This window comes from Portunus trituberculatus, chromosome 37 (assembly GCF_017591435.1).
Source record: "Portunus trituberculatus isolate SZX2019 chromosome 37, ASM1759143v1, whole genome shotgun sequence".
In the NCBI taxonomy this organism is placed as follows: Eukaryota; Metazoa; Arthropoda; class Malacostraca; order Decapoda; family Portunidae; genus Portunus; species Portunus trituberculatus.
In genome coordinates this window covers 23,738,823-23,757,023 of record NC_059291.1, presented here as the reverse complement: position 1 = coordinate 23,757,023, position 18,201 = coordinate 23,738,823, and the positions used below count along the sequence as shown (strand labels likewise).

At 39.2% G+C, this 18,201-nt stretch overlaps 1 protein-coding gene across 24 annotated transcripts in view; it reads right to left on the bottom strand.

Moving 5' to 3' along the window:
* The window catches only part of LOC123514268 (golgin subfamily A member 4-like), a 133,080-nt gene that overhangs the window by 4,757 nt on the left and 110,122 nt on the right, over positions 1–18,201 (bottom strand). For 10 of the 24 annotated variants that reach the window (XM_045272037.1, XM_045272029.1, XM_045272038.1 and 7 more), the window contains 9 exons: positions 15,659–16,441; positions 15,315–15,496; positions 15,046–15,176; positions 6,243–6,440; positions 3,601–3,633; positions 2,352–2,476; positions 1,810–1,972; positions 1,216–1,305; positions 754–836 (listed from right to left, as the gene is read on the bottom strand). In XM_045272037.1, coding sequence (XP_045127972.1) covers positions 762–836; positions 1,216–1,305; positions 1,810–1,972; positions 2,352–2,476; positions 3,601–3,633; positions 6,243–6,440; positions 15,046–15,176; positions 15,315–15,496; positions 15,659–16,441 — 1,780 coding nt within the window. In that variant the 3' untranslated portion in view covers positions 754–761. The remainder of the gene's footprint in view (positions 1–753; positions 837–1,215; positions 1,306–1,809; positions 1,973–2,351; positions 2,477–3,600; positions 3,634–6,242; positions 6,441–15,045; positions 15,177–15,314; positions 15,497–15,658; positions 16,442–18,201) is intronic. The other 14 variants (XM_045272035.1, XM_045272040.1, XM_045272041.1 and 11 more) reach the window with 4 other exon arrangements.

Below are 18,201 nucleotides of genomic sequence, written 5' to 3'. Positions count from 1 at the left end.
GATTGACTGATCTCTGGGTCAATGCAGCAACTAAAACAACACCCAAAACAACCAGTTGAATTTGAATATTGGTTGGTTAAATGTCCTTGTACATAACAAGTCCATAAACAATGTTGTAAGAAAGGGTAGAGGGAGGCCAAAGAGATGGAGCAATAGGCACATCAGATAAGTAGCTGTGAAAAGTGTTGAGCAGAGTGGAAAGAAATGGTCAGAGAAACTGAAGAGGAACTGTTATACAAAAATTCCTTAAGGACCTGTCTCCTTTTATTCAGTGTTTAATATGATTTGATGGTAAACACTTACATATGATTATCATTAAAGCTTCACTGAGTCTCTAATAATAAAGAAATGACACAAGATTACTCTTTAGCTGCAGTAGGATGAAAAGGGGAGAAAGTGATATTTCTGGACCTAACAAGATTGGCAAATGAAGTGACCGCTGCTATAGGTGAAACTCAAACCATTCTTCTATCTGCTGTTTCACCTTTAAAGACAATGGTGAAAATTGATTGATAAGTAATCTTCATACACTACTGAGTGTTACTGGAAGTTGTTATATGAAGCAAGGAAGAGGTGCTGCTGCTCCCTATGAAACTCTTGCCTTCTGAATACTATTGACACTAGGCTTACAGATCTCATCAAACACAGTTTTGTTATGGGTTTTAGTTGCTAATAAACACCACACATCTTCAGCCACCATCATCAATAAAACAACCACATTAAAGTCAGTTAGTGGTAGACTGCAGTGCTTGCCTGTGTAATCAGAGCGCCTTGGACACAGCTGACTTTCCTTCCTGGAGAAGGCTGGGGTGAACTGAGCCATTTACTGACCTCAGCTGATAATTACCAATATGTCACATATCAATGAATACACAAATAAACAAATTGTAAATGCAAAATTAAGTAATTTTGTATATCTATTTCTCTTATCTTATTGGTATGCACTTCAGTGAATATGTATATGAAAGATTTATCCAAAACTGAAAGATAAGTACATTTGTCACTGCTGTGGAGAGTGACAACCTCTCTAGCAACAGTTTTGGAAATTAAACCTCATGACAGAGATGTTTAGAAATACCAGTTTTCTCTCATATCCAACCAGCTCAATCTTAGGTAGCTGCACCCCTCACCACCTCAATGTCACCAGCTCACTTCCCCTAGCCTACTCTACCTGAGCTCCCTCCCCCCACCAACCGTCCCTCACCTGACACTTACCATACTTTGGCGCTGCTCCTCATGTTCCAGAATTTCCTGCTGCTGCCGACCATCAAACTTCACCACAGCACACAACACTTTACTTAATGTCTGGAAAACAGATGATGATTCTATTAATTTATTCTGATTAGGTAGATGTTGTATATTCATTTGTTATAAAGAAATATTGTGCAGGCAGAACACTATGGGATGATTGGTAGACTTCTGTAACAGCCATCCCTTGCTGGTATAGTTGAAAAATTATCAGATGCATGACATGACCTGACAAGCAACTGAAAGCAAGGCTGGAAGTTATACAAACATGAAAAGTATTGTGATAATGAAATGAAAAAATTCTGTGCGAGTAAACTCTTTTCACTTCACAGGAACCATGATGATTAGGTCACACAATTAGTCAGATGGTTTTGAGATATGAATTTGTGCATTAAGTATGCAAGAAATATGCGAGTTTCATATATAACAGAGTTTTACTCATTTTTTGTGACATTCTTCTGGCTTCCTCATACTCATACTTCTAGGGATGGAGGAATTGGTGAGGAGGCATTGGGATGATAGCAATGATAGTGAAGGTTCCCATATGACACTTCAACTTACCTGTGTTTCTTTGCCCAGCATGTATTGGTACAAAACATTCTTGAGGTACTCAAACTCTGCTGCTTCTTCAAGAGACACCCCGAGCCGGACTCCTGAGCTTCCACTGGAAGCCCTTGCCCTTCGCTTCAGCTCCAGCAGAGCTTTCAGCTCACCTACTTCTTTCCTGAAAGGTTTGACAAAGTTCCACCTTTAGAAGATGCAAACAATCAAGGCCAATGTAAGGTACAACTTTGCTTTTTTTTTTCTCCCCTTCACATCTTACAGAAGGTATAACATAAAGGGTAATATCTTGACTAGAATTCATAAAGGTGCCCTGACTAAGATCCATATGAGTGAGTAAGAACATTAAGGAACCTAAAAATGTTATCTTCCATGTGTGAAAGAATAGTAAAACTGACTTGTATACAATACTAAGATTGAGGAATGAAAACTGTAAGAAACTTAACAATACTAACTTGCATAAGTGGAAGAATATAACAAAATTTACATGAATTGAATAGCACACCCCTGATAGAGACCACCAGGATGATGGCAACACTCACCCGTGGTTGTGCTTCACATCCTCCAGTTCCCTGCGCTGAGCAGCCACCTGCTTCTTGAGGAGCTCCACTGACTCAGTGCCACTCTGGAAGGCAGCAGCTGCTACCTGGGTCAGCCTCTCCAGTTCCTAAAAAATGGGTAATGTGCACAATGAATGAATGAATGAGGGAGTGATAATTAAGCAGACTTTTTTTTTCTGAGGCTCTTGGCAAGTTTTTTTTTTTTTTTTCATGTAAAAGAATATGGGAAGAAAAACATGAAATCTATTAAGTACAGGTTTCTTATACTTTTGGATTATTTCAACAATTAAAGAATGATCATAATATTTATAACATCAAAGATCAATCTTTTTCCAAATAACAACTCATGGCACTTCCTTTGTAAACAAATATTTAATTAACTTCAACACAATCCATTTTTCTTCTAGACTCATAATTTCATTTGTGAAACTCTTGTTATATGAGCTTGTTTCTGCATCATAAAAATAATCAGGAATAATTTTTTATAACATCACACACAGATTTTTATACCTAATAATGAACCCAATAATTTAATTATGCAGTTCTAAAAATTGAGACCAAACTTATTTTGCAATGCCTCTAAGATTTTTCATGCAAGGACAGAAATCAATCTAAGTTCTTCTAGGGGAATTTTTAAATCAAGTATGGATAGTTATGCATAAATGTAGTGTATGGTATAATGTCCGGTAATAAAATTTTGGTTACATGATGTATCCAGATATAATTTATATAGGGTTCAGTTATATAGGATGCTACAGAAATCACTTTATCAGTTTCCTCTACAACATTAATCAGCTACATGGAAGGAGCATCCTGTGTGTGATGGAGCTTCACTAATTATGATAAGATACACAAGTAAAAGATCAAGATTCCTTTTATGATGGGAGCTGTCACATTATCCAAGGAACAATTACTACTTTGTGCATCAACTATCATAATAACAATAACAACATACACACTTTCATTGTGTCCTCACTGAATATACTTATGTGCCAAAATAGCACATGCATTCTTTTTAATATTTTAAAAATATTAATTTTCAAATCCTGCAAATATAATCAATCTAGAGATTTAACTCCTGTCCTTCAAGATACATATACAACATTTTCTCTCACATGAGTCAGACCTGTTCTACTTTGAAGTGAAGTGAGCATGCAGTTACACACCAAAAAATTTTCAAATCTTCAGTTCATATCAATGGAAAGCTGTAGCTCAATGTGAGCAAACATACCTTGGGGCTTTCAGCAGGGTCAGGCTCGGGACTCTAAGAGAATTAAAACAAAAAAGAAAAAAGAAGGAAGATACTTGGGTGAAAATAACAAAGGCAATCTTATACACAGCGTTCAAAACATAATAAACAAAACCAAGAATGTGCTGTACTTCTCTTCACCTTATATCACTAAAACCATCAAGGGTGCAACACTACTCTAAAAGGGCACGCTGTACCATAATAAAAAGTATCGGCTCTCTGATACATGAAATGTTTAATCTCTGAGTCAGTTGGTCATGTTTGCAAGCCTGTTCACTTCACAGAAACAGTAGTTCCCATGTGTTACTACAAAGTAGGGTGGTTTATATATGTTCATATTTGGCACCTCTCAAACCAGTAGCATCAATATACCCATGTCATTTCCCCTATATTATAGTCTATGTCTCATATTTTCTAACACTGTTAGTGCCAATACATTTTTTTTTTCTTTTCTTTTACCAGGGATACATAAAATTTAGGCATACTGTTGAACCTCGATAACTCAGACCCTGAAAAGTCTGATTTTGCAATGTTAGACTCTGACCGACCCCGGGACTAAAGTTCTAGTTGAACTGCCCACCTTTTTTTTTTTCCAAAAAGTGTTTTCCCACTTTCCTATACCTCGTTTTCTATTGACATTATCAAAAATCTAAATCCAACAAAAAAAAAAATTTTAGTTGTTGTTTAAAATGATACCAAACAAAAGTCGATCAGAATTTATACCAATTTTGTGAACATCTTTTGAAGTGGGGAAAAAAAAAAAAAAAAAAAAAAATTAGATATTCGCTCCTATAAGATTTTTCATCATTTTGTCCTTGTTTTGCTATTTGTATTCATCTGATTGACAGCATCACGCCAATCTACCGTTTTACAACTGAACTGAACACTCTGAATTGTTATTAGTGTGTTGAAGTGAGATAATGATACTGTGAAGTAATTATTACTGTCTTGCCCAGCTTTATACCTTCATCTCAAAATAATCTTTTGTAATGGTGTTATTATGTGATTTATATGATGTATAGTTGTGATGATGAAAAGTAGTGAGAAAAAAAAAACTGTTTGAAAAGATCATAGTTTTCTGATGTAGAGAGAGGATGATGAAGGTGGCAGTGAGGCGTGGGGTGAGTTGAGGGTCTAGGATGGGTGAGGGTTCAAGCCACAGCTGTCTTGCAATTATACATTTATTTCTTGTTGTCTTCTCTTCTTAAAATTTCTGATTCTAATTCTTGGAAATTTATGCAAGTAAGGAGTTATTTCTGAAAAAGTAAAGCTAAATGACGCATGACCCCTCTTGATGCTTGGCCACGTACTGAGTCACTAAGTGAGAGAGAGACACACAGAGGTTGAAATTTATCAAGAGAAAAATATTCATATAAAATCTTTTTGCATTGACATAAACATTAAGTGATACATAATTTTTTAGGGTGAGTCATGCTATGACACAACCACATGAAACATTTAAAAATGGCTTCCTGATGGAAAGGATATTTAATTATCAGAAAATAAACTACACTATCTGGCAATTTAGGGACTGAAGGTTTCGGAGAGACAATAATCCCAAAATAAATCTTGCACCATCCCCCTAAAGTCAAGTTGAATTGCCCAAATTCGTATACGTCAGACATTCACGTTTCTGGAACGAACCTTTCCCCCTATTAGTCCAAGTTAGCGCGGGTCAACAGTACTATACTTGAAGGTTTACAGAAAATTTCTAAACAGAAATCAGTTAAATACAAGAGTTAGACCGAAATGTATCCTTGGTATTTCCTTGTAATCCTCCAGCTGCACCAATGTTCCACATCTGGGTTTCACTAATAAGCATGTGTGTAGCTTTGCTTAAACAGTTTGCAGTTTTTTCTTTTATAGTTTATGTTGCACCAGCTACAATTTGCACTGCTGGTATTCTACCTTTAGTAAAGTTCATGACTTCTTTGATAGTCTTGTATGTACCAAATTCCATAATAAATCAAGTACAACACATTCTATCATGTACATAACAAAAGAAGACATGCAGAATTAGCATGCATTTATATCACTACCATAACCTTATTGTTACATTATGTCAGAAAAAGCAATAAAGAGCAGATCAGTCAATGCAAAGTAAGTTAATTGCTACATAACAACAAAAGTTGCAAGCAAACAATTTTTCAATTAATTTTGGATCTATTAATCATAATAAGAATTCAAAATTATAGGTTACTTTTATTCTATGTAACTTGTGTAATGTATGGGCATCACACACCAATATGATGAAAAGTGTAGTGAGTCACAACTGAAGATAGTGTAGCAACAGGACAGTCAAACAAGAATCATTTAGGCTTAGACTGTCCAATCATTACAAATATCTACAAATCATATAATTTCAAGAAACAAAGGAATTATAGCTGATCTGTCCATATGTGCCTATATTTTGTGCTGCTCATGAAAACAGGTAATAAAGAAAATGTTATATTCATGCCAGAAAGTTACACTCACTCTATACTCACTCACCTCATCAACAAAACATTTCTGTGTATTAAACATCGTTAAATGTGAGATAAATACCTTAGATTATATTCACTCTACAAAGAGCATGAAATAATAACTGAGTGTGGCACAAACTCTGACAGAAAGAGACGACTCACTCTACGCTCTTTCGTCCAGTCCTGCTTGAGGCCATTCATCTCTTGCTGCATCTCACCCTCCCTCTGCTTCACCATCTTCTCTGCCCGGCTCTTCCATGTGGCCTCTATCTCCTTGACATGCACCTCATTCTGGGCTTTCATTTTGGCCAGCTGTTCTTCGTACTGTTGGACAAACTTGCACAACTCATCATCTTTCTCCTGGAGTTGGGCATACAAGGGAAGGACTTTGTGAGGGTCGTGCAGGATGAGGATTATGAATGTTAGGTTATATAGGAATTTAGTAGGAAGATAAACAAATAGTCAACCTAATTGCAATTCTATAAGTAACGTTTTTACATCAACACAGGTCATGCTTTGTCATCTGTCTAGTGTCAAGAACTGTAATGGTCTCCTTCGCCACTCCACATTACATCTAACACCTCAATTTTTCTTTTCTTAACAGATGCAAGGCAATACTAGTCAATTACCTTTCATGTTACTTACACATATCTTAACAGAGAAGTGCATAATATATTTAGTACAGGGATCCTCCCTTAATGTGTGGATAAGGGACCAAGAAAATGTGCCCATATATCAAAAACACACTAACCAAATAATAGAACCCTATGTTACAAATAAGATTGGGACTGGGACCCACCATGACTGACCCCTGACATTCCCCATAAGGGACCCCATATTAATCGTTCCTGCACAGTGTTCTTTTTTTTTCTTTTTTATTTACACCATGTGGGCTTTTCATGGGAATTTATGGGCTAAAGGGGATACTTTTTGGGGTAACTCCTATCTCAAAGCCCACCCGCTAGGAAACCATTGCCTCGAGTGAGGAAGCCCAACCTACACTCGGTCCGTGGACAGGATTCGAACCCGTGCGCTTGGGGACCCCTTGGACCCCAAAGCACGCATAGTTCCATTGTACCATGGCGGCCCAAATATCTTTATGGCATCTTTACATTTTACCATATTACACACTGTGGACTCATTAATAGAGTAAAACCTGCCTACTTCACGGAGCTTCTCACCTGCCTTAAGCTTGGCTATGATGTCTAGTTTCTCTTGAAGCGAAAATATTTTACGCTTCTTGATAAACTATACCTGTAACACACTTCTTGTTCATATTTTTGGAAGGAGTTATACTCACAAACCTAGAAAGATCACAAATACAGTGGTACTTCAACATACGAATTTAATTAATTCTGTGACGATCGTTGTATATAAAAAAAATCGTATATCAAATAAATTTTTCCCATAGAAATTAATGGAAATAGAATTAATTCGTTCTAGTGATACAAATTTACCCCCTCCCCAAAAAATTAACATGCTTTAAATACCAACCAAATATAGATTTAATATAAGAAAAATACAATGTTTATTGCATGCATGATATAAATGTACAGGCAACCCCCACTTAACGAAGGGGTTAAGTTCCTAAAAAAACCTTCGTTAAGCGAATTCTCGTTAAGTGAACCAATTATAACAAGTTTAACCCCTGACTTGAGCTTCCACTGAGAGTAAACAAAGCGAGAGTGCATCATAGAACAGTAGAAAGTTTAATGAAAGTAAAAAAAATGAAGTTAAGTGTTTAGTTTAAGGCTAAGTCATTATAATGTACACTAATGTATGTATGTAAGTAACTTTATGATGTTGATGATCTTAAATTTATGAAGGGAGGGTGAGTGGAGCGGAAAATATGCTAGCTGGCAACCTGTGGAATGTAAAACAAAGGCTCATCATTGTACTGCATACAAAACTTATGTACCACATTTTCACAAGGCTTTCCATTTTATCTATTGCAGAGTCACGAGTTCAGGTGGTTCTTTTAGCTTGCAAGGAAGATATGATCTCACCAGCCTTCTTAATAGAGTTTGCTGACTTGAAAATGGTAGACGGTAGATGGAGTTAAGATGATGGGAAGCAATGCTATTATATTAGTTTTCTCGCCTTTCTCGTGTCTGTGAATAATATCCAGCTTCACTTTGAGAGTAAGAGACTTCCTGGTCTTTTTAGCAACGCTAGGCGACATTCCAGGGCGTTTTGGTGGCATGTAGAGTGAGGGAAGACGAGCTGCTGCTGACGCTGTTATTGTTTTAAACTAGGGGGAGTGAGTGGTGCGCGTTTTGTCACGAGAGGCGCTGGTGTATTCAAAAGCCTGTCGACTTGCATGATACAGCGGGGCTTTCAAACTTTGAAAATATTACCTGGATAAAATTTTGTTAAAGCAAGTTTGGTGTTCGTTACACGAGCAGATGGTAGTAAAAGGAAACCTTCGTTGTAGTGAAATTTCGTTGTGTGAACCTTCGTTAAGCGGGGGTTGCCTGTACTATATTGCCCCAAATAACAACGTAACCCGCAAAACTTGGGACACATCGATAGACGTTCATCATGGAAGACTCGGGGCATGTCCATAGACGTTTAGGCATTTTGGGCTATATTTTGGCTGTTTTCTTCCCATTTTCTTTGCTCGTGAGATGGCAACATTCATCAAGAGTAAACATATGCTATACGTCACTGTGTCACCAACTCCCACGATGGATGGTGGGAGCGACACTGATTTCATGGTGTCTGATTCCGCCACCTCTCCCACACGCCTTACTTCTACACCTTGGGTCTCTTGCCATGCTGCAGGGAGACAACTTTTGAATGAGAGTGTTATCAGAACAGGCCACAGGAAGGGGAGGGGGGTGGAGAGAGAGAGAGAGAGAGAGAGAGAGAGAGAGAGAGAGAGAGAGAGAGAGAGAGAGAGAGAGAGAGAGAGGGAGGGAGGGAGGGAGGGAGAGGGAGAGAGAGAGAGAGAGAGAGAGAGAGAGAGAGAGAGAGAGAGAGAGAGAGAGAGAGAGAGAGAAAAGGGGCTCGTTTTCTATCGCTCTAGCCAAGGCAGCTGAACCCCAGTCGGACTCAAGGCCACATACACCGATGATACTACCTCATTCAACCTGTGATATTTTGATAACCATAGCAGACATCTGGTTATTTGCATTGCAAAGAGGAAGAGTTGCTTGTGGGCAGAACACCATTTGTTCTCACTCGTTTATTGAATTTCCAAGTGGAATCAGTATGTGAATACAGGCAACCCCCGTTTAACAAAATTTCGCTACAACGAAAGTTTCCTTTTACTACCATCTGCTCATTTAACAAACACCAAACTCGCTTTAACAAAGTTTTATCCAGGTAATTTTTTCCAAGTTTGAAAGCCCCGCTGTATCACGCAAGCCGACAGGCTTTTGAATACACCAGCGCCTCTCATGGACAAAACACGCACCACTCACTCCCTTAATTCAAAACAATAACAGTGTCAGCAGCAGCTCGTCTTCCCTCACTCTACATGCCACCAAAACGCTTTGCAATGTTGCCTAGCGTTGCTAAGAAGATCAGGAAGTCTCTTACTCTCGAAGTGTAGCTGGATATTATTCACAGACATGAGAGAAGCGAGAAAACTAATAGCATTGCTCCCCACCATGGCTTGACTCCATCTACTGTCTACCATTTTCAAGTCAGCAGACTCTATTAAGAAGGCTGGTGAGATCATATCTTCTTTGCAAGCTAAAAGAACCACTTGAACTCGTGACTACAATACATAAAATGGAAAGCCTTGTGGAAATGTGGTACATAAGTTTTGTATGCGGTACAATGATGCGTTTATTTACATTCCACAGTTTGCCAGCTAGTATATTTCCCGCTCCACTCATCAACATTATAAAGTTACATACATACATTAGGGTACATTATAATGACTTAGTCTTAAATTAAACTGCTTAAATGTTTAACTTCATAATTTTTACTTTCTTTACACCTTTCACTGTACTATGATACACTCTCGTTTTTTTTTATTCTCAATGGAAGTTCAGTCAGGGGTCAAACTTGTTATAATTGGTTCGCTTAACGAAGTTTCGCTTAATGAAGGTTTTTCTAGGAATGTAACCCCTTCGTTAAGCGGGGGTTGTCTGTACAGGCTATTTTGTGTGTTTCTCGCCAAACCTGCCGAGTTAGCGCGAGCGAAAACTCCTTACTTCCCCAAGTTCTAGGGGTTAAACATGCATTCGTACTTACCGACGCTGTTACAGAACTTCATAAAGGCAAGCCCCACTTAACGAAGGTTCACACAACGAAATTTTGATACAACGAAGGTTTCATTTTACTACCATCTGCTCGTTTAATGAACACCAAACTCACTTTAACGAAGTTTTATCCAGGTAATTTTTTCCAAGTTTGAAAGTCCCGCCGTATCATGCAAACCAACAGGCTTTTGAATATACCAGTACCTCTCATGGACAACACACGCACCACTCACTCCCCGTTCAAAACAATAACAGCGTCAGCAGCAGCTCGTCTTCCCTCGCTCAACTTACCACCAAAACACCCTGCAATGTCGCCTAGCATTGCTAAGAAGACCAGAAAGTCTCTTTCTCTCGAAGTGAAGCTGGGTATTATTCACAGACACGAGAGAGGCAAGAAAACCAATAGCATTGCTTGCCACCATCTACTGTCTCTACTATTTTCAAGTCAGCAGACTCTATTAAGAAGGCTGGTGAGACCGTATTTTCATTGCAAGCTAAAAGAACCACCTGAACTCGTGACTTTACAATGGATAAAGTGGAAAGCCTTGTGGAAATGTGGTACATAAGTTTTGTATGTGATACAATGATGCGCCCTTTGTTTACATTCCACAGGTTGCCGGTTAGTGTCTTTCCTGTTTCACTCTCCCTCCCTTCATAAATTTAAGATCATCAACATTATAAAGTTATGTACATACATACATTAGTGTACATTATAATGACTTAAATTAAACTGTCTAAATGTTTAACTTCATAATTTTTACTTTCATTAAACCTTTCACTGTACTATGATGCACTCTCGCTTTGTTTACTCTCAATGGAAGTTCAAGTCAGGGGTTAAACTTGTTATAATTGGTTCGCTTAATGAAGTTTTGCTTAAAGAAGGGTTTTTTAGGAACATAATCCCTTCGTTAAGCGGGGTTTGCCAGTACAGGCAACCCCCGTTTAACGAAGGTTCACACAACGAAATTTCGCTATAACGAAGGTTTAATTTTACTACCATCTGCTCGTTTAAAGAACACCAAACTCGCTTTAACGAAGTTTTATCCAGGTAATTTTTTTCCAAATTTGAAAGCCCCACTGTATCATGCAAGCTGACAGGCTTTTAAATACATCAGGAGCTGCTGGTACTAAGGCCTGCCTCAGGAGAAATCCTGAGACACCTGTAGAATAAAGATCAAGATCAAGCCTCTCGTGGACAACACAGGCTCTGCCGATACAAAGGACTGACTCAGAAGAAATTCTGTGTCACCTGTAGCATCAAGATCAAGATCAAGATGACACGCACCACTCACTGCCCAGTCAAAACATAACAGCGTCACCAGCAGCTCATCTTCCTTAGTTCAACTTACCACCAAAACCCCCTGCAATGTGGCCTAACGTTCCTAAGAAGACCAGGGCCGCGTTCCGTTGGGGACCGTAAGGCGTACAGTATGGCATACTTCCCCCGAATCGGGGGGGACCAGCATACAGCTTGCCTTGCGGAAGCTTGCCGGACCTTGCGCTCCTCGGAGGTGAATGCTTGGCGGTGTCTAGCAACAATTATTTATCAATAAACCGCAGACGTCCGCCGCTTCACCACTATATTTTCAGTGTGGGGGATGTAAATGCTATTTTGACAGCTTAAGTAACGTCACAGAACATAAAAAACAATGTGGTAAGTCTGTTATCCCTTGTAGAATGCTGGAATAAGGCAATATGACGAAAATATTAGTATTTATAGCAATAAAAGACGGTGTTATATGTGTCGCATTTCTTCCCACAGCCTCTGAGGCAGAAGAGACAGCCTCTACCGCCATGGTAGCTGCTACAGAGGCCCCTCCAGCACCTGTGGCTGCAGGGACAGTTTCCCTTTGCATTCGAAAGTGTTTCTTGAAGTCTTTCCCGGAGTAAAGAGGCACTATCGTCTCTGCATAGTCCTTGACCCTCACAGGACTTGGCAGCCTATCATCTCTCTCTTCTCCTTGCCTTGGCAGCCTCTCTTCTCCCTCTTCCTCTTGCCTCAGCAATATTTCCTCCTCTCGTGCTAAGAGGAGCTCTGCAGCGTCCAACAGAGGGTCTTCTGCGAGCTCTTGAGTGAGGAGGAGGAGAGCAGCTTGGACGGCCATCTTTGTCAACCATACCCGTATGGCTTACGCGTTCCCTTGCGTTCCGTTGGGGGTTGCGCGGGGGCAGCGTGCTAACTTCCAACGGAACGCAGCCCAGGAAGTGTCTTACTCTCGAAGTGAAGCTGGGTATTATTCACAGACAAGAGAAAGGCCAGAAAACTAATAACATTGCTTCCCACCATGGCTTGACTCCATCTACTGTCTACTATTTTCAAGTCAAGAGACTCTATTAAGAAGGCTAGTGAGACCTCATCTTCCTTGCAAGCTAAAAGAACCACCAGAACTCGTGACTCTACAATAGATAAAATGGAAAGCCTTGTGGAAATGTGGTACATAAGTTTTGTATGCGGTAACATGATGCGCACTTTGTTTACATTCCACAGGTTGCCGGTTAGTGTATTTCCCGTTTCACTCTCCCTCCCTTCATAAAGTTAAGATCATCAACATTACAAAGTTACGTACATACATACATTACTGTACATTATAATGACTTAAATTAAACTACCTAAATGTTTAACTTCATAATTTTTACTTTCATTAAACCTTTTACTGTACTATGATGCACTCTCGCTTTGTTTACTCTCAATGGAAGTTCAAATCAGGGGTTAAACTTGTTATAATCGGTTCGCTTAACGAAGTTTCGCTTAACGAAGTGTTTTTTAGGAACATAACCCCTTCGTTAAACGAGGGTTGCCTGTATATGTATGTAGTACGGAGGAGGAATTGGCAAGTTACCCATGCCTTACTATTGGCACACCACATGAACTGGAGTTTCCCTTTTAACACCTTATGTGCTTTAAAGGCCCTGGGGTTCTCAGAATGATACACCAACAATGGTTTGACTTTACAGTTACTACTAGCATTAGCGCACAGGGCCAAGTCACAGAGACGCACACCACGTTCATATTTTGCAATTATCTTGTGTTTCATATCCATTGCGTGACTCTTCTTAAGTTTCTTCTTTTCAGCCTCCTTATTTTTACTTCTGGGACCCATGATCACGAGGTCTTGAGTTCACAAAACTTAAGAAAAATACACACTGCTGAGGAGCACAGACACATGCGTGCACAAAGGATGAACAACAATACACAACGCGAACTGAATGTTCAGGTGGACGTGGGTAGCCAAGCGATCGCTACGCCACCTACCAATGGCTATTCGTATCTTAACCCTTAAACTATGGGGTGTTGATTTCCTTTCCATCTGTTACAACGGGGAAAAATCACACCTGTCAAAAATGCTAAAAATATTTTTTCCTTATAAAAACATTTTTCTGTGTTATTCTGAGTACAATGATGTAGTTTACAACATGTTATGACCTCTGAGAGCAAAGTTATTGCATATCAAAAATTCTCCCTGAACCCATGGTAAAACCCACCACTAAGAAATATCCCCCAAGCTCTGATAACACAGCGCTCGCTCCCTCGCTCGCGCTCACTCTCTCTCTCTCTCTCTCCTTTCAGGCATTTGAATTTGATGTTACAGTAAGAACTTTTGCACTTTCATGTTAAAAAATGGGAACTCAGATATTTGAAATGATGTGCAAAACAGGAAAAGAAAAAGAAACCACATATTACAAATATTGTGGATTTCTATAATAATTGGAATCTGGCAACTCTTATTAGCAATGGGATTCATGTGACTTGGCCGTCTTGCACAGCCCTATAGAGACAACCATGGGTGACACACACACTAACGCATTGCTCGTGGGGAGTACATGAGGAGGTTTATGAACGTCGTCCCGAAACGATCACCGTATGTTAAGGGTTAAAAATAACTTCGTATTTCGAGGCGTAAATTATATGAAATTTTTCGTTGTATATAAAAAAAATTGTATGTTGAGGTGTTCGTATTTTGAGATATTACTGTATTATGTATCACCAGTGGTGTGGCCTGGCCTGAGCATCCAGGGCTTTAGCCACAGATGTTTTTTTTCTTTACCTCTGGATAATTTAACTTCAGAAGAAATATAACAGAACTGTAAATTAACGAGCCACTAATGAGTAAAAGAAGTTGTAGTTTGCAGAGGGGAATATGACTTCACCAGTCAAAATACTTATTTTTTTGCTTTAATCCCTGTGTTATCTATATGTGCATCATCCTGTTTCTATCAATATACTAATTTAATTCTGACACATTTTTAAGTCACCTCAAGGCTTAGGAAAGCACAGAAACAGAGCCTTTTTTCCCAGGAAGGATCCCCTAGATTTCCCTATAAGGGTCTGGCCTCAGCCCCCATTGTTTTCAGTCCCAAGAAACGCCCCTATGTATCACCAACCTACAAAGGTAAAAAATATCATAATGCTTAGCAAACATGAGGCATGAAACTGTAACACAGACAAGCTGGGATAACATGGCTCGGCCAAAACATAAACACGGCATCGAACTGTCTCATTGGTTCTTTGTTATGTAATGTTTTATTTATATATTTTGACATTTAATTATTAATTTTGTTGTTAAAAATATAATTTCCAAATTTATTTTAGTTTATTCTATTGGTTCCTGATGAAAAAATATTTTATAGCAAATATATTTTGTTCTCAAATGAAAGTTTCTTTCACCAAGTACACATAAAGTCAGAAAAACTGAAATGCATTAACTGAGGTGCACACTAAAAGAGGACCTCCATACTGAACACAGTCATACCTTAAGCTTATAAATGTAATCCTGAGACATTGTGTCAAGCTTAACTGCCTTTTCCTTCACCTCCTGCTGTGCCTCCCTCAGCGCCTCCTGGTGTTGGCGTACTAAGGCGGTGGTCTCACTGTCCTGTTGGTCTACAGAAATATCATCCCCTCAAGTAGCAGTAGGAATAAGGTTAACTTACAAAATATAAGTAAATTTTATACATTACAAGAAATTTCACAGTAAATACACAGTGTATATTAATAACAATTGTATGATCAGCCTCGTACCATAAGCAGTGGAAATGGTGTTGAGGCATTCCTGTTCCTTAGCTGCTACACGCCTCTCCGCCTCCTGTGCTGCTGCCTCAACCTGCTGCCGGTGCTGTTCCTCCATCTCCGAGAGCTTGGCTTCTATTTCTCTCACTCTTCTTCTGTATTCTTCAACTTCACCACTGACAACCTCTGCTATTCTGTGGATAGTTTGCAACAACATATTAATCTTTAATATATTGGTTATCTTTTTAACATAGTAGTCTTAACTACTTCATGCACTTTGTATAAAGAAGAAACTGTGATCAGCAATAGAAAGTCCTTTCAGTCACACATTATGTCACTATGGAAAAGGTACTTGCCTTAATCTGTCCTGCAAGTCTTTAATGGTTTGTCTGGTTCTACTCAAGTCTTCATCCCTTGCCCCTAGCACAGCCTTTAATCTCCTCACTTCATCAACTTTGATTCGTTGTTCTACATTCGTTGGCGTTTTTTCGGCTAATTGTTCGGCAGCGACATTCCCGTCGCCTGAGGAGTCTGTCCTATCTACCAGAGGAGTTTGTTCATCTGAGTCAGATTTTGTAGCATGGGAGTAGAGTTCAGTAGTAGCACTTGTGCTGCAGCCTTCTGACAGAGAGGACATGGAGGCCTGTAACTTGTCTTGCTCTACTTTAAGCTGGCAAAGCATTATGTCACCAACACCAAAATGTTCCTGCAACTGTTTGTTGAGCTGCTGCACTTGTGTTAGCTGTGCCTGTGCTTCCACTCTCAGCTTGCTCTCTGCCTCCAGGTCACAGGCAAGCTTGCTGCACATTTCATTGAGTCCTTCTATTTGCTTCTGGAGATTTAGGATGTTGTTCTGCAAAGTGCTGATTGTCTCAACCATTGTCTGAACTTTATTCTTCTCTGCTTCCAGTTCCTCCTTCATACTGTTTATGTTGCCTTTGTGCACAGTTATCTCTTCCTGCAGAGCTTCTTTAATCTTTAGATTTTCTTTGAATCTCTCTTCTATGTCTCGTTTCTGTGCAAGGATCTGATGAGTCTCAGATTTGGCTGCATCATATTCCTGCTGCACACTTCCTATCTTGCTGTGCATTTCAGCATTACTTGCTTCTATCTGGCTTATTTGCTTCTCATAGCCATGCCTGCAGAAAGGCATTCCTTTAAGTCTTGTTGTAAGAAAGCTACTTATAGTTACTTTGAAAATCTGTCCAGTTCTCAACAAATATACATATTTACATATATAAGGGCTGATACTTTGATGAATTGTTCCAGTCTACATATATACAAGATTTAGAGTGATCTATAGTAACAGAGAAGTAAAGGCAAGATTGAGGCAGCAATTTACAGCCTGTCATGATTTCAATGAAATATCAAGCACTTCTACCATACTAATACAAGGTGATCATTTATACCAAACCTCAAAGACATCATACCAATGTTTGCAAAGCTGAATACGTAATGATTATGAAGTGCAAGCTGTATCCTCAACACTCAGCCACCATCCAAACTGGCATTCCAAACATTGCCAAGCTACAGCTACTCACACATTCACACAGCCATCAGTGACACATCCAGCCCAGTTAGGAAAGTGTCTGTGTCAAGTGATGGCCAAGTGGCAGTGGTGGGAGTGTAGCTTGTATAAGAGTCATCTTCTTATTACTTAGATGAGTTATGATTTGGATGATTGTTGTTACAAGAGACGCAAATGATGTGCATTCCATTCAGGGTCTTCAGTTGTCCATGGCTTGATGGTAACTCTTCACTTGTCAACCACCTACCCAGCAGCTTTGGGTGATTCTTGACACTTGTCTGATGTAATCAAGAATTCCACAAAATATTCATATTCAGTCACACATGATCAGATCCACCATGGTATATATATTAGGATGACTGCACAATATCAAGTTTGGACTTCAGGGATTTACACCATAGTTGTAATACTGGCAAGAGTGGGTGCTCAGAGGCAAGTTGGGCTCAGATATCTTGGTGCTTGAAAACCAAACCTGGAAGTTTTCATTACACTTGTCAGCTGACACCACTACCTTCCATATCTTGGCCCATTATAGGAAGGATGCCTACAAGCATCTACAGGTGCCCAGACAAAGGAGATATTTGTGTCTAGTGAAAATATCATTGGAAGATTTAACTACCCTGACACAGCACACCGATGGCTCCGAGTGCTCTCCCTAAATGGACCCAGCAGGGATGAGCATGGCACCAGCTGCCATTCATCTATTGAAATTTAGCCACCTCTTATAGGTAAATGTATATGTTCACTATATAAAGTACAAAGGAATAAAAATATACAGTGGTACCTTGAGATATGAGCTGCCTGAGATACAAGTTTTTTGAGATACAAGCTATGATTTGATCAATTGTTTTATTTCGAGATATGAGCAAAATTTTGAGATACGAGTCACAATTGGGGATGTTGCTGCTGTAGTTGGTGGCTCGGTGCATTAGTCCAGCCTCAGCTGAGTTAGTATCTATGTGTTTCCCATGGATCTCATGCACTGTGATTGTTCTTTCATCATTTTCACACTAATAACTGACTTTTTATTTTTTTTGTCTAAAGGAAGTTCAGTGTTAATATAGGTTTAATGTTTATGTATGAATGGTGCCTACATCCTTTCCTCCCTCCCTCCTCTTCCTCCTCCATTTACCACTATTAGCCAAAAACGTGTCTCCAAGGTATGAACACTAAATAAACTTTTGCTGTTATTTTATATATTTTGATGCATTGATAAAGTATGCATGTGTTGTAACTGAAAAGGTAAAACAAATTTCTCCTATCTCCGCCTACCTCCTCCACCAATAAGCTTATCATGGGGATGCTTATCACGGAGGGGGGAGAACAATGTAAACAAATTTCTTCTCTCTCTCTCTCTCTCTCTCTCCTACT